Source organism: Vombatus ursinus, unplaced genomic scaffold, assembly GCF_900497805.2.
Source record: "Vombatus ursinus unplaced genomic scaffold, bare-nosed wombat genome assembly UNPS02014832.1, whole genome shotgun sequence".
NCBI classification, from domain to species: Eukaryota; Metazoa; Chordata; class Mammalia; order Diprotodontia; family Vombatidae; genus Vombatus; species Vombatus ursinus.
In genome coordinates, this window is record NW_020954610.1 from 33,216,183 (window position 1) to 33,232,321 (window position 16,139).

Here is a 16,139-nt window from a genome sequence, read left to right on the forward strand (position 1 = left end):
TAAGTGACTTGCCATGTTCACACAACTAGTAAGTGTCTGAGATCGCATTTGAAGTCAGATCTTCCTGACTCTAGGCCTGCTGCTCTATCTTCTATACTACCTAGCTGCCCACCTGGCATATAATAGGTGCATAATAAATGTTTATTGATTAATCGGAAAAAAAATTTAAAAAAGCCCCAAACTAGAGACAAACTTTTTGGGTATGGGCTGGAGTAGATCACTGCAGAGGTTCCTTTAAGCTCTAGAATTCAGAATTTCTCCAGTTCTTTCAATATCTGCATTGATACTTTATATGAACTTGGGGTTACTGCTGTTTAGGAATGGAATACTGGCACTGTGGGCTATAATATTTTTGCCTCCTTTCTCAATGCTCCAGCATTCTTACTTTTAAGAAAAATGCATAGTTTAACCATCTCATCAGTGCTTCTAGATCTTTTAAAGGCCTGCTCCTCCTCCCTATTTTCAGCAGGGTGCTTATCAAATTCACCATTAGTTTTGGTTTTGGGGAAGATTTCTGTTAACAGCTCAGTCTCCATTTTCTCACATTTTCTCTTCTACCCACCACTGACCCACAACTTGCTTGTTTTCCTAACAATGCTAACAACTTGATTGCAGGAGTGTGTATGATTTATTTTTAGAGAAATAGATTATCTCAAAGGCAAGCTTGTACATAGTCTACATACAACATAGCATAGAACTGAAACATGATCACAAACATTTGAAATGACAAAGGCTTACAACACTTTAAAGAATGTTTTGTTGTAGGCCACAGAGAAGCAAAGGCAAACATACTATTTCAAGGTTAAGCTTTCCTGGAACACTCTTTGTATCTTTTGATACACATCAAAAGTCAAGTCCAAATGGTCTTCCTCAGAAATTCTGTTCAGTATGCATCATAAATTTTAAAAAAAATTTATGGTAGGCAAGAAAATGATTTTATTAAAAAAATTAAAAAACTCAAATTAATAAACCATATATAAAGGAATTTATAGGTCCACAAAAGCAGCAACAATTTTTAAAAAATAGATAAAATATCAACAATAAAATGCCTACATATTTTCTTGAATTATGTCTTCATTTCTAGATAAATGTAATTTATCTTGGAAAGACAGGCAATGAAAATGAATGCCAAGTACTTTTCTAACAGAAAAGACTCAACAAACTAACTCCATTTTAGAGCACAAATATACTGTCAGCATTTAATGTTGGGAGAAATGATCCACTTTAGTATGGTATTTTCTTTCTTTAAACTTGTAAACATCAGAGATACTGGGATGGCAGCCGGTTTCCAAGTACTGTTAGAAATCTTCAGGTTCACTTCTGAAGCTACCAAGACTTAGCAGAAGTAAACTCTTGAGTAAATACAGTCTTTTATCACCGCAACTATTTCACAAGTGGTACAGAGCATGTGATTCTCTATTATTTGTGGTGATTATACATCCTGGAAATTACTGGAGAGGGGACTTCTTCTGCATCTCTGAGTATCCACACCATTTCAATGTCTTGGTAAAATAATGGAAAACTGGACCATATGCTGAGAAAAAAAAAAGATGTCAAACAAATTAATGAATTTGAATAGGTCATTATAAACAAGTAATAAGAACTGAAGGTATGTATTGGGTTTTCTTTACTAGAAAACAGCACATGGCACTATTTCTGAGGGGAAAAGGAAAGCCATGGTATGACCTTCAGGCAAACTACTTTATCTTCTGGGGACTCAGTTTCCTCTTCTCTAGAACAAAAGGGAGGGCCCACATCAACAAAATTATAAATCTACTGACAGAAAATTTTAATGCTGAAGCACCCGAAACATATGATCTCATTTGCTCCTCACATTAACCCTCCTGGGTAGGTACTCCAGTTTATTATCAATATCATTATTTTACAGATGAGGAAAGAACCAGAGAGATTAAGTGATAACCCCAAGGTCACACAACTATTAACAAGTAGCAATAGGACTTAAACCCGGGACTCTCTTAGATCCAACTCTAATATTCCTCCCACTACACATGCCATGATACCTAGATCAGCCATGTTTAGGAGCCAGGTCTTTTGACCCTAAATCCGGCACTCTTTGCATTTATCATACCTTGATACCTCCCTGATGATTCTTAGGAAGAGTGTGTTACAAATTCCATTCAATTGTCTCTTATAATTTTGCAAGCCCCTAACAGTTCATATATAGATGATTTAAACTTTTACATGGAAATTCTACTTAATTTAAAAAACCTGGCAACTAAAACAAAGCTTTCATTTCTACCTTTGGTTTGTATTTTCTATTCTTGCAACTTATTTTCCTATTGTTAATAAAATAATTCCTCTGTTTAATATTTATGATGACTCATTTCATTTGGGGATAAGAAGCTACAGAACTCTGGTTATATTAGAAGCACTCCTTAGGGTGCTTCCCACCTCCAAGTTAATAGTGTAGTCTCTACTCACTACCTATCTAGTTCCCAAGATCAGGAATACAACCAAAAGTCTAGTAGGGAGGTAGTGTGGTACAATAGGAATAGCACTGTATTTAGGGTCAGGATATGGGTTTAAATCCCATTCTGCTACTTACTAGCTATTTGATCATAGGCAATTCAAATAACTTCCCTGGGCCTCAGTTTCTTCATCTATGAAATGAGAAGCTTGGGCTGAGTGATTGCTAAGATCCCTCCCAGTACTAAATTCCATGCACATAGCCTTTTTCCCCTCTCCAATCCTTTTTCTATACCCAGTGTCAAACATGCTGCCCTAGGGCCAAATGCCCCAGAAACACTCCCTATTGTCCCCCAAACCAGATTAAAATGTAATCGGGAACTATCTGACAAAATTAAAAAAAAAATACAATAGAACATAAATAAGGTTAATATGTGGTCCACAGGGAGACTTAACTATGGATTTAGTGGTCGATTGTTTCCCTTAGAGCTAGACAACACTGTTCTATATAACTTTTGTTGTTGTTCAGTCATGACCAACTCTTCATGACCCCATTTGGGATTTTCTTGGCAAAGATACTGGAGCGGTTTGCCATTTCCATCTCTAGTTCATTTTACAGATGAAGAAACCAGGCAAACACAGTTAAGTGACCTGCCCAGCTAGTAAGGGTATGAGGCCAGATTTGAACTCAGGAATATATGTCTTCCTGACTTTAGGCCCAGCACTCTATTGCACCACCTAGCTGCCCACCCCCCAACTATTAAACCAATAGTCTTAAAGCAGAGATCACTTTCCTGCTTAAGAAACTTCAATGGCTCCCCCTGGCTTTTAGGATAAAATGCAAACTGTACTATTTAGCATTTAAAATCCTTGATAATCTGGCTTTAGCCTATCTTTCCAAGCTGATTAAACAGTATTCTCCCTTATACATTCTAGGATCCAGACAAACTGGACTAATTGTTCTTCCCGTTATCTGTGACAATCTACCTCCTACTTCGGACTTTACATGAGCTGCCTATAGCAATGAAAGGGTTAACTGCGTTGCCCAGGGTCACATAGTCTGTAAATGTTCTAGGCAGACTTGAACCCAGGTCTTCTGCTCTCTGTTCACTAAACCTATAAAGCCTATCAAGTGCACATGGTAGGCACTTAATAAAGGCAAAGTTTATTGCCATAAAATAATTTCAGTACAAGGTAGAATTTGAAAGAGCATAAATAGAGGAATGAAAGACCTTTAATTAAGAGAAGGGAAAACTAGTTAAGGAGAGAAGAAAAAGCTTCATGGGGAAGAAGTAGATTGGCAGAAATGCTGGAGCTAGGGGTTAGGGAGAAGAGTGTTACCTCAACGCCTCATTAGCAGAATAAAAGTGCACAGAGCACATTAAAAAAAAATATAGCTCTATTGTACCATAAATCTGACCTAAACTAATATGCAGCTATAGTAAAAGTTTATTAAACACTCAAATTAGCAATTTTGTTTCTAAACTTTGCATTTAGAAAGGCTTTTTGGAGAGATATGATCTGGCCTTTAAATAGATATAACCTAGGCCTTTAAAAAAACATTCCTCACAGCCATATTCTACTATAGGAGGTATTCACAAAACACTTCCGGTTGATGATGATGAAAATCTCCCCAATGAAAAGCATTTTTCTAAGTAAAACCTTAAAAAGAATTGTTCCTTATCACACCTTTTCAGGTATTCAAAGCTATAAACTCAGCTGCTCAGAATGGATCACATCATAATTTCTGATCTTTCAGTCTACTTCACTTTTTATATAGGTACTATTTGAGCATGTTTTCCCTTTGTTATAAAGCCAGGTCATTATTCTAAGTTGCTTCTCAGAGAACTGCAAGTATCCTATAAATCTGCGGCTACCATGTCACAGAAGAGACCCAGTGTGGCAGAATCTTAGATTGCCTCCTTGACCAAAACAAATAAAGATTAATAATCAGCCTATAAGACTATTGGATGCCTCCTGTGTATAATGTCTGCAAAGTGAGTATGCTAACATTGCGTGATATCCATCTTTGATAGACTTAGCTCTTCTCAGTAACAGAATGATCTAAGACAATTCTAAAAGATTCATGATGGAAAATACTGTCCATATCTAGAGAAAGAACTATGGAGTTTGAACATGTGCATCAAAGCATATTACTTTCTCTTTTTTTCTCCTTTATTGTGGTTTTCCCCTTTTTTTTCTGATTCTTCTTTCATAACATAACTAATGTGGAAATGTAAAATAAAAACAAGAGAGCATGCTCTGGGTTCTGTAGTATTTGAAAAGAACCTTTCTAGCACAGTAACTCGTGTGTGTGTGTGTGTGTGTGTATGTATGTGTAAACAGCAGTATGCTCTCTTCTAACTGGGGAGGGAGACAAAAAGAAAGATAAACCAAGGAAATTTCCCATCATCTTTCTCTCGTAACAGTTATTATTATCATTATTAATTTCAAAATATCACCAAAAGCAAAGAAACAGTATTCCCAAACTTCAGCCTCAGGCTTTATTTACATTAAGTATCTCTCATAGGAAGGCAGTCATCATGCTAAAAAAGTATTAGAATTAGAGGTATTCCAATGTGAAGTAGGCTGCTTTGGAAAGTAGTGAGTTTTCTATTTCCAAGCAGAGGCCGGATAACCTCTTGTTGGACATTTGGGAAATTGAGATTCTTGGTCAGGGTCATGTTGGGTTAAGTGGCCTCTAATGTTTCTCCTAACCCTGGGTCTGTAAATTATATGAGGCAGTACAGAAGGACAATCGAGGCAAGAAAATACATATGAAGTGAAAAATGTGGGGAAAACAAAAAGGAGGGAATAGGAGTCTGAAGGGTGAAGACAAAAGCAGGGAAAGGAAGACCAAAGCTGAGGGGGTGGAAAAAGTTGATTGTAGTCACGCAGCTGATTAGTCTATTATTTGTCTTCTGCTGCAAGTTCATTTTTAAGAAGCTTACTTTCATGCTGCGCAGGGTTTCTGTCCATTCCATAGATCCGATCTGTGGTATTACAGTGAGAAGTAAACTGGTGGCCTTATTTGAATTTTCTTTCAGAGTCTTCATGACATTATCAACTGAAACCTAGACAAAATAGAAGTAACATTAAAGGCCCTCATGTTTTTCAATTCACACTTCTACATTTTGTGACTACAATTGTGTTTCATGAAGAGACATCTTAGGTTATGTAAAATGACTTAAAAATATCACTGTGGATACTAAGCATCTAACTTTCTAAAAGAAATAGGAGGTAATGGAAAAGAATGCTGGATTTGGAATCAGAGAACCCTCCATATTTAAATGGGGGACCTTCTATTTACTTCCTCTGTGACCCTGGATAAGTGACTTCTCTGGACCTCAGTTTCCCAAGGAGTTAGATGAGATAACCACTAAGGTTCCTTCCACAATTTAGGGTGAGGGTCAGAGTTAGAGTTAGGAACTTTTTATTTATCTAAAGAAAGCCCACTTTAATTTTTAAATAGTTTTCAATTTCAAAGAAAAATGGAGTATCACAAGAACAAAAATTAGAAACTCTGAGAAAAGATACTCCTTTTACTCTGGGCAGAAGGAAATAAAAAGGAGTGAAGAGTGCTTGTCTTCCAATTCCTCCTCCAACATGGCCTAAGAAACCATGTTTTAAACTATAGATAATATAAATTAAAAGCAAAATAAAACAAATGATCAATGGGGCATGTGTGATTCTGGTTGACCTAACATAGGGATCCCTAAGTGTTCAATCAGGGGCTGGGACCTCTCAGTTGTGAAACTCTTGCTCTGCTTGTACCCCTCAGGGTGAGTTATAGCTACAAAACAAATTCTGGAGGGAGCTGACAGATCTATGTGTTTTCAACAGCAGAAATTCACTCTCAGCACTTCCCCACTTCTTACAAATAGTAAGGCTTCAGTTAAGGAAAAAAACGCAGGAAAAAGGCTAGCACCTGCAGTTTTTAAAATTAAATTTAAGTTTATTCATGGCTAAATCCAATTGAAATTTAAGTTACCACATGTCACTTTCTGAATTTCTGCAAGTTCCACAGCCAACTTTTCTGACAAGCTATAAAAGCATTTTGGCAATGGAGTCTTGTAGATGAGTGTTTTCTAGGCCTTTTTTTCTTAGACATATCCATGAGAGTGCTGGGACTTATAGGCATCATACAGGGGTGGTATGACTATCTTTTTATTGTATCCTCCCCTTAGCCTGAGTCTAAGCATCTCTCCTCATTTATATTACATACCTGTACTCAAATGTATCATTCATTCATACTCTCTACCCTAGCATTACTTTCACCTTTCAAAAGTGATTTATCTTAGGAACTTGCATTTTCCCCAAGGTTAGCTCTGGCCCCTTCATATACTTGTTCAGAACTTCTACAACCAACGAGGGAGCACAATGTGTTGGAAAAAACACTAGACATGAAATAAGACGACCTGGAGTTGAGTTATTGTCGTTCAGTTATGTCTGACTCCCCATGACACCACTTGGGGTTTTCTTGGCAAAGAAACAAGAGTGACTTGCCATTTCCTTCTCCAATTCATTTTGCAGAGGAGGAACTGAGGCCAATAGAGTTAAAGTGACTTGCCCAGGGTCACACAGCTAGTAAGTATCTGAGGCCAGATTTGAACTCAGGAAGATGAGTCTTCCTGACGCCAGGCCCAGCACTCTTGTCCTACTTACTAGCTATGTGATCATGAGCAAGTTACTTAACCTCTCTAAGTTTCCTCATCTGTAAAACGAGAATAATAATACTAACTACCCCAGAGGGCTGTTGTGAAGAAAGTGGTTTGTAAACTGTAAAGTACTTCGTGGCTCTCCAGAGCAATCTGCAAGTATCACAGTCAGCAAAGAACAGATTGGTTGCCCTATTCTACCATCACATGACTTTTAGAAACAGAAGGAACTTTAGAGATCTCATCCAACCTCAACATTTTACAGATAAGGAAACTGAGGCCCAGAGAGGTGAAGGCAAATCAGCCCAGGGTCAGAGTTAGTGACAGAGCTAGTTCCAAAGACTTGATTTTCTGATTTCTAGACCAATGTTCTTTCCATTTCACCTTAATACTTTTCAACTTCTGAAATCAATGGCTTCCCAGTGAAGAACATTCAGATTTGAAATTTCCCAGTAAGGGGCCAGTGATAGCTTGGGGTTCAACTGAGCACTGTGAATTATCTAGACCATGAATTATCTTCTTAAAAAGCAAGAAGTATTAAGCCCTGCTCTTGGGGGGGAAGGGGTGGACGGGCAGAAGGAAAGTAAACAAAAAGTTAATCCAAGGAAATTTCACACCAAACCTGAATTGTTGCCAAAAAACGTTGAGATTCTGAAAATGTAGATAGCTTTGCAATAACTGATCATTTAGAAATTAGTTTGTCCTTTACTCCCTTCCAAAGACAAATCTCAAGATAAAAGTTTCCCCTAAAAACTGAAAAAGGGAAATTTTTCTACAATGTGGTGTTTCTGTAAACACCAAAAGCTAGTCTCATTTCCATTTTTCAAAAGCAGATTTCAAACCTTGCGAAATCTAAGTTATTGTTTAAACATAAAACCAGTTCTAAGGAGCACAGAAAACTTTCTCTGAATGGACTTAGCTCTATTAAAATTTTTCATCAAAGAAGGGACTACTGTAAGCAAAGAGATTCCACCCACCGCCTCCTCATGCTCTTTCCAGCAGTCATAATCTGTCGCCATAGCAATGGTTGCATAGCAAATTCCAGCTTCTCTGGCAAGCACCACCTCCGGAACTGTGGTCATGTTGATCAGATCTCCTCCCCAAACACGGAACATCAGGCTTTCTGCCCGAGAACTAAAACGAGGTCCCTCCACGGTTACCATCGTTCCCTTTGAATGGCACCTGAGTCCAAGTTTCTTAGCAGTCTCTATGAGAACCTAAAAGGAACCAACAAACAAAAAGAAGCCCATAGCCATTTTATACATATCAAAAACACCTCTAAGTTTCTTAAAGGTACATCTAAAAGACAATGTGTCAATCTAGGGCAGTTGCTCTCAATATTGCATGCTTTTGGTCTGTATGGGATGGAGTTGTTGGCCATGAGACCTTTCAAATCCCTATGTACACCATGTGTTATCATTGTTATTCTGTAATTTCTAATGTTTGAGAATTTCATGTGTGGGACTGTGAAATTTGACATTAAAAGAAGATCCTCATATTTAAAAAATGGTTAGAACTACTGACCTAGAAGTAAAAAATGAGTAGGGGAGGGACAGTAGGATAGGAGATGGGAGGAGGGGTGAAATTCAGCTTGACAACAGCATATTGAGTTCCAGTATGATGCATATGTAATTAAAGCATCATGTTGTAACAGGAGATGCAGTGATTTGGAATTGAAAACAAATTCAGGTTTTGCCACTGAGCAATTTACCATGTTGGACAATTTGCTTAACCTATGGCCCTGACTTTCCTTCTCTTTAAAATGAAGAACTAGATGACTTCTAAAGTCCCAGTCCTTTCTAGTTCAAAAATCTATAATCCTAAATTGTCAATGGATACATGATTGAATTGTCCTAGTATATAATATCTGGATTAAATAGCCATCCTCTGAACCTGAAACTATAAAAATGTTATCTGAACATTAGGTGATTTCCCTTATGATCCTTACATCACAAAAAGGCTTGGAAGAAAGGAAAAGAACATTTATTAAGTGCCTACTATGTGCCCGGCACTGTGCTAAGCACTTTAAGAATCTCATTTGGTCCTCCCAATAACTTTGGAAGGTAGGTGCTATTAGTTGTCATCCCTATCATAGCTGAGGAAACAGAGACAGAGGTCAAATGACTTGCCCAGGGTCACACAGCTAATAAGTATCCTCTAGGACAAAGATGTCAAACTCAAATAGAAACAGATCCCTATGGGCTACATACTGACTTAAGAAAACCACAAAGGTTAACATTATCTACATTGAATTGTATGTTTATTTTGTTAAACACTTTCTAATTACATTTTAATCTGGTTCCAGCCCTACTGGGGTACCACTTATGGCCAGGAATTTGACATTTGCTTTTGGAAATGAATGCGTAGAAAAGGAGGACATATCCTCTTGATCATGTAATAATCAAGAGGGTTAATAAATGGAAAGAAAGCCTGAGTGGCACACTCATTAGTACACTTGAAACAATGAATCAAGACCTAGAGGCACATTCCCAACTCTTCAACGTATTCATGGGAGGACATAGGCCTGTACAGGACACAAAAATATGGATGGGTTGCAATATGCACTCCTGAATGGAGTATCCAGACAGGAGAGACTATGGACCCAGTGAAGTAGTTTTAAGTCACACAAGGGGTACCTCTATATCCCTACCCTTTCCCTCTTTCAGAGGATATCTATTAATGGTGGGGGAGGGGGGAAGAGAGACGAAAGAAAGAAGGGGGAAAACTATCATTTTAGCAGGTAGGGAGAATTCATGCAAGAACCTTATCAAGATGAGATCTTGAACAGCTCCTACCAAAATTCAAATGAAAAATGTAGTCATGAAGCCCAGAACTGGCCCCAGTTCAAGAAAACTTGGGTCTATGACAGCCATAAATTCTAATATATTTTCAACTCTGCTGTTCTGAAAATCTGAAATAAAAACCAATTATCATTGGTTCAAGAATTAAAGCTCTGCCTGAATCTCTTACTTGCTGGCATAAAACCTAAAAGTGGAAAGGAAAAACACATTCCAAGTTGCAGAAACTTTGAGAGAAAGCAAGTGAAAAAACAAAATATTTTTTAAGTTACTGATGACTGAGGGAAAAGGTTCAATGATCCAAACCAAAGTCTAACCAATTAACCAGCATCTTGAATCTCAACAGTTGTATGACATTTATGGGACTAGGTTTTCTTTTGCTCACCTTAATAAGGAAAAGAAAGGAAGTGTGTTCCCACTATGTGCCAGACACTGATTTAAGTGCTTTACAAGCATTATCTCATTTGATCTTCACAACAACCCTAAGAGTTGGTGTTATTATTATCCTCATTTTACAGATGAGGAATCTAAGGCAGACAGTGGTGACATGACTTTCCCAGGATCACACAAGAATTGTATGAGATTTGAACTCAGGCAGGTCCCTCTTGACTCTGCCAGGTCCAGCACTGCATCACCTAGCTGCCCGACTGTCCTAATAGCAGTCCTGATACCCAAATTTCCATGAACTATGGAAGCAACACTGGATCATTATACTGAATGTGTCACAGTTCAGAATCATTTTGCCCAGATAATATTTAAAATGCCTACAGGGAAAGATAACTTAAGGGCATGGGTTTTCCAAGCTGAAGTTGCAGAGGAAGTGATGTATATTTAAAAAATTTTGAGTTCATGCTTCTAAGTCCTTTATCATCATCATCATCATCATCTGGGATTTACATACTGCTTTAAAGTTTGCAAAGCATTTTATATATATTACCTTATCCTATTTTCACAATTCTGTTAGGTTGATGCCATTACTTTTCCCATTTTATAGATGATGAAACTGAGGTTCAAAGAGAGGTTAAATGACTTGCCCAGGGTCACATAGTTAGTAAATATCTGAGGAAGGATATGAATTCAGATTTTCCTGACACTGCAGTAGTCTCTAACAGTCCACCCCCTATGACATCTAGTTGCCTCAATCATTTTGAGGTTATTATTAAAGTTCTATTACATTTAGTGAATGAAAGGAAGTGCTGTTTGACTGCCCATTTTTCCTAAATGAAAGAATGCTTTTTCATTATTTCCATTCTTGCTGAAGTCCTCTGAAGCAGCTGAAACAACATCAAACACTGTGGTGCAATCATAGATATACAGCTCGGCCTTGAAGTAAGGCTATATGTATGTATCAATCAACATTTACTAAGCATCTACTATGAGATAGGCACTGTGCTGAGGACATAAAGAGGCAAAACAAAAAGTCCTTGTCCTCAAGGAGCTTTACAATATAATGGGAGAAAGAATGTTCAAACATATACAAAGCAAGCGATATACAGGATAAGTAGGAAATAAGTAACAGAAGGAAGGCACAAAAATTAAGAGGGGTGGGGAAAGGCTTCCAGGAAAAGATGAGATTTTAGTTGGGATTTAAAGGAAAGCAGGAAAAAAAATAGGTGCTGTTGAGGACAGAGGTCATTCCAGGCATGGGGGACAGACAGAAAGAATGCCTGGAGCCAAGAAAGATGGAGTGTCTTGTTTGCGGAATAGCCAGGAGGCCAGTGTCATTGGACTGAAGACTACAGGTCAGGAAGTAAGGGGTAAATACTGTAAAAGTAGGAGGAAGCCAGGTTATGAAAGGCTTTGAATGCCAAGCAGAACATTCTGTATTTGATCCTGAAGGCAATAGGGATAGAGTTTATTGAGCAGGGGAGTGATACGGCTAGACCTGCACTTTAGGAAAATCATTTATAGTGGCTGATATAGAAGATGAATTGGAATGAGGAGAGACTTGAAGCAGGCAGATCCTCCTCCAGCAGGCTACTGCAGTAATCAAGGGGTGAGGTGATAAGGGCCTGCACTAGAGTGGTGGCAGTGTCAGAGAAGAGGGCATATAGGAAAGATGTTATAGAGGTGAAATCAAAAGGCCTTGGCAACAGCTTGGATATGGGTGGTGAGAGACAGTGAAGGGTCAAAGATGACTTCTAGAGTTGTACATTTTTGAGGGATTAGGAAGATGGAATTGACCTCTACAGTAATTGGAAAGGTGAAGGAGAGATAATGAGTTCTGTTCTAGACATATCGGGTTTAAGATGTCTACTGGACATCCAGTCTGACACGTCTGAAAAGCAGTTAGAGATGCAAGATCAGAGGTCAGTAGAGAGATCGGGACAGAACAGGTAGATCTGAGAATCATCAGCATAGAGATTGTAATTAAATCCACAAGAACTGATGAGATTATGAAGTGAAAAAGTATAGAGGGAGAAGGAAGAGGGTCCAGGACAGAACCATGAGGGACACCTATGATTACAGAGTATGACCTGGAAAAAGAATAGTTGACCTACCAAAAAACTAAACCAAAGACTAGATAGTTGCCATTTTCATTTCTGTTCATAGAGCAATATAACTGATTCAGCCTACTGAATTTCAAGATTCCTGCCCAGTCCTTTGTGGTCTCATGAGAATCAATCTGTAGACAAATGATCAAATTTTCACTCACACATAAGTTTGCACTTAACTATGTCTTTCTATGTGTATGTATGAATATGTATATTTACATTATATATGTAACATAATGTATAGACATACGAATAAATGAATGAATAAAACATTTATTAAGTGCTTACTACATGCAAGGAACTAGAAATACAAATAGAAAAATCAAACAGTCCCTGCTCTCAAGAAGCTTACATTCTAATGGAGAAAACAACATACAAACACAGAAGGTTCTAGCTGCAAGTCAAAAGGAAAGGTCCTGTCATTCTTAGGGTAAAGCACCAAAGGAGATGGCAATACCTCTTTTAAAATGTCATTTCCACTGAAAACTTTATATCAGTTTGCAGTAAGTTGGGTTTGGTGATCTTGCTGATTATGCCTTCTTGGAGTCACTCTGGCTCTTTAAAAGCTAATATTAAGGGACACTGTGGACACTCAGAACTGTACCCTACACCCAGACCCAATCTCTTTTGGTCCCCGTTCTACCCTCCCTTGGTAACTAAGGTTAAGAGCTGTGCTTGTGTCTCCATCTAGTTCATGACAAACCGGCACCCAGCCAAGAAAACCCTCTAACTCAACCTCCTGGAAACCCAGCATTTGAGCACTCCTCCAAACCCAGTGTCCAATGTTGCTGAACTGCTCCCAACTCTCTTCTCACCTCACTCCTCCCTGCAATAAAAAACACTCTGCTGTGTCAAGCCTCTGCCTGACATATTCCTTAGCATCAACAAATGACACGGGTGCTGTTTCCTCTCTGTAGTGATCACCAGTAATCAGGCTAGGGCCATCTTAGACATGAGTTGGAACCAGGTCTGCGACTAAGTTCCCTCAGCAGCCACACCTACCCAATCAACTGGTTTGAGCTGTAGTAGAAAGCTGAACAACATGATTCCCAGACAAGGCTTCCTTGGGGAACAGAACACAGTTCTTGATGTTGAACTATTGACAGTGCCAAGGCCTTTGGTGGCAAAAAATTTACATGCACATAATGTATATATACATACTAGTCCCTAAAATGTTCCCTAAAGTGATTTAGAAACTTAGTTCCTTGCCTGTACCAGCTGCACTAACACAGTAATGACTTGTATGTTTTGAACTCCCATATGCCCTTCTCCTAATTCCATTCTTTATATTCCATTTCTGAAAAGGAAACTCAATATGTTCGATATTTCCTTGAAGCTGTACTGCTGGGTAAACAAGGCAGGCAGACCCGAATTCCTGAATGTATGGACAAAACTGTGAATGCAAGATCTTGCAATGTATATACATATTTTTATATAATTTAAAGCAGTGGTCTCAAAACCAGAATTTTTAGGATGACCTCTTGGACTGCAGGAAAAAAGATTAGAACTTCTATTTATATATGAATCAATAATAATAATAATGATGTTACTGATGTTGAAAACAACAACAACAATAATAATGAGAACTAGTATTTATATAGCGCCTGCTAAGTGCCAGGAACTGTGCTAAGTGCTTTACAGTTACTATTCCACTTGATATTTGCAACAACTCTGGGAGGTAGATGCTATTATTACCCCCATTTTACAGTTGAGGAAACTGAAGCAAACAGAGGTTAAATGACTTATGCAGGGTTACCCAGCTAGTAAGTGTCTGAGGTAGGATTTGAACTCAGGTTTTCCAATTCCATGCCCAGTCCTTTTATCTACTGCACCACCGAGACGCCAGTTGATACTGGTACCCTCGTTAATGTTATGTACAATACAAGAAGTATCGTGAAGGAAGAAGAGTGCCAGAATGTGGAGGGGTTAAGATGTGCAACTCATGTGCACATCTGATGTCAACATATTGCGAGGTATTATAGTGTATAAGGTGTCCAGGAAAATGGATTCACAGATTGTAATATTATCTAGTTTTAATGAAACTAACTCTCACAAAATGGACAAGAGGCTTAAAGAGATTCCTGTAAAGAAGCCATTTTGGATACATTCTGAGGTGTTTGACAATCAGGGATTTGAAGTCTTCATAGTGAAATAAAGCTACTTTTATGTCTATGAATGAAAGATGTACTTCTTTTGACCCACGTTTGGGAAGATGCATGTGAAATAGTGCAGGGGAAAAGGGAACAAAAGCCTAATCAACAGGAGTTACCAAATCAACTTCGAAAATCAGTGGGTGACAAATGTCTTTTCCCCCTACCACATCACTGAAGTCTGTACATCACAAATTTGGATTGGGTTTTCAGGTACTCTACTAACCTCTCTGGTTTTAGAGCAAAATGGCTCAGCCATTGGAACGTGACACACTCCTCCCGAGCAGGCATGGCTTCCATCATAGAAGGTTTGAGGTCTTTTGGTTGTCCTATAAAAATAAATGAAAAGTAAAACACAATCAAATCTCAATTATTCAGCTACCGAGGTGTCAAAGGATGGATAGACCGTCAGTTTCTTCACTTCCTCTTATGTTCTGCCTCCCTGTTAGCCTTCTCATAAGTTAGAATTGATATATATTTTTTTAAAGTATAGTTTCTGGTCTAATGGAAGAGAGGAGTTTGATGCCAACAGCTGTAAGATGGGTTTCATAATTTTTATGTGGATTTCAGTTTGTTATTCTCAAGTCTCAATGCCACAGCTAATAAAGAGGAAGCTAAAACCATATCTTGAGCCGGATCTAGAAAGCTTGTTTAAAGAAACATCTCTGATGCTCCTTGAAATAACTGACTTCTTGAATCACAAAATATCAAATGTCTCTTAGTCCCTTCCCCTCAGTGGTAATCCAAAGTAAGTCCACTCATTATTCATGTTTTGGAGATCTAGTAATGCTTGAATTCATAAGTGAGTCAGGAAACAGAACTATCTGATCTTTCCTTTGGGTTATGGAGAAACCGAAATCAGAGTTTAAAATAGCTGCTGCAAAGTAAAACATCATTTATTTCCTGTTCCCAAGGTGTGGGACTCTAAAAGGAACAGTTTTTCCTGATCCAAAGCTCAAAAGGAAGATTTGCCTACCAGAAATAATGCATTATTGCCATTTAATCACATACCAAAACAGTGACTTAAGCTTAAACCAAAAGTGCAATTGAAGTTAAAACAGAGATTTTCTTCTGGCCAGCAAATCTCCCAGCCCCCATGCTGTCTTGGGGCACTTTAAAGGTAAAGTTGTAACAATCTCAAAACAATTCCAGATAGAGCTGAAAATGAGGTACAAAAATACCTAATTTTAAGACACATACCAATAATTCTGCCACTTATAGGTCACTAGTCTACGTCACTGCTTCACAAGTCCCACAAAACAAGGGTCCAAGGTTATATTCCTAGGTATGCCTATGGTTGTAAAAATATTACTTTAAAAAACCTTGGTAGTGGAGCAGCTAGGTTGCACAGTGGATAGAGCACCGGCCCTGGATTCAGGAGGACCTGAGTTCAAATCTGGCCTCATACACATAACACTTACTAGCTGTGTGACTATGGGCAAGTCACTTAACTCCACTGCCTAGGCAAAAAAAGAAAAAAGTTACTCCATGATAATCTTTTTTCTCTCTTCATAACTACTTCTGTCTACCTACCCCACTTAATTCCTTTTCCTTCTTTCTCTCCATCTCTCTTACCCTTTTTTTCATTATAACATAGGAAGAATACTGAAC

The 16,139-nt window shown here is 38.2% G+C and overlaps 1 protein-coding gene across 1 annotated transcript in view; it reads right to left on the reverse strand.

Annotated features, from left to right (window-relative positions):
• Nucleotides 1-609: 609 nt before the first annotated feature.
• Nucleotides 610-16,139, reverse strand: part of MTAP (methylthioadenosine phosphorylase) — a 64,998-nt gene continuing 49,468 nt past the window's right edge. The window contains exons 5-8 of the mRNA XM_027839061.1: nt 14,755-14,857; nt 8,063-8,302; nt 5,379-5,501; nt 610-1,534 (exon numbers count right to left, since the gene is read on the reverse strand). Of these exons, the coding sequence (XP_027694862.1) occupies nt 1,496-1,534; nt 5,379-5,501; nt 8,063-8,302; nt 14,755-14,857 (505 nt within the window). The 3' untranslated portion in view covers nt 610-1,495. The remainder of the gene's footprint in view (nt 1,535-5,378; nt 5,502-8,062; nt 8,303-14,754; nt 14,858-16,139) is intronic.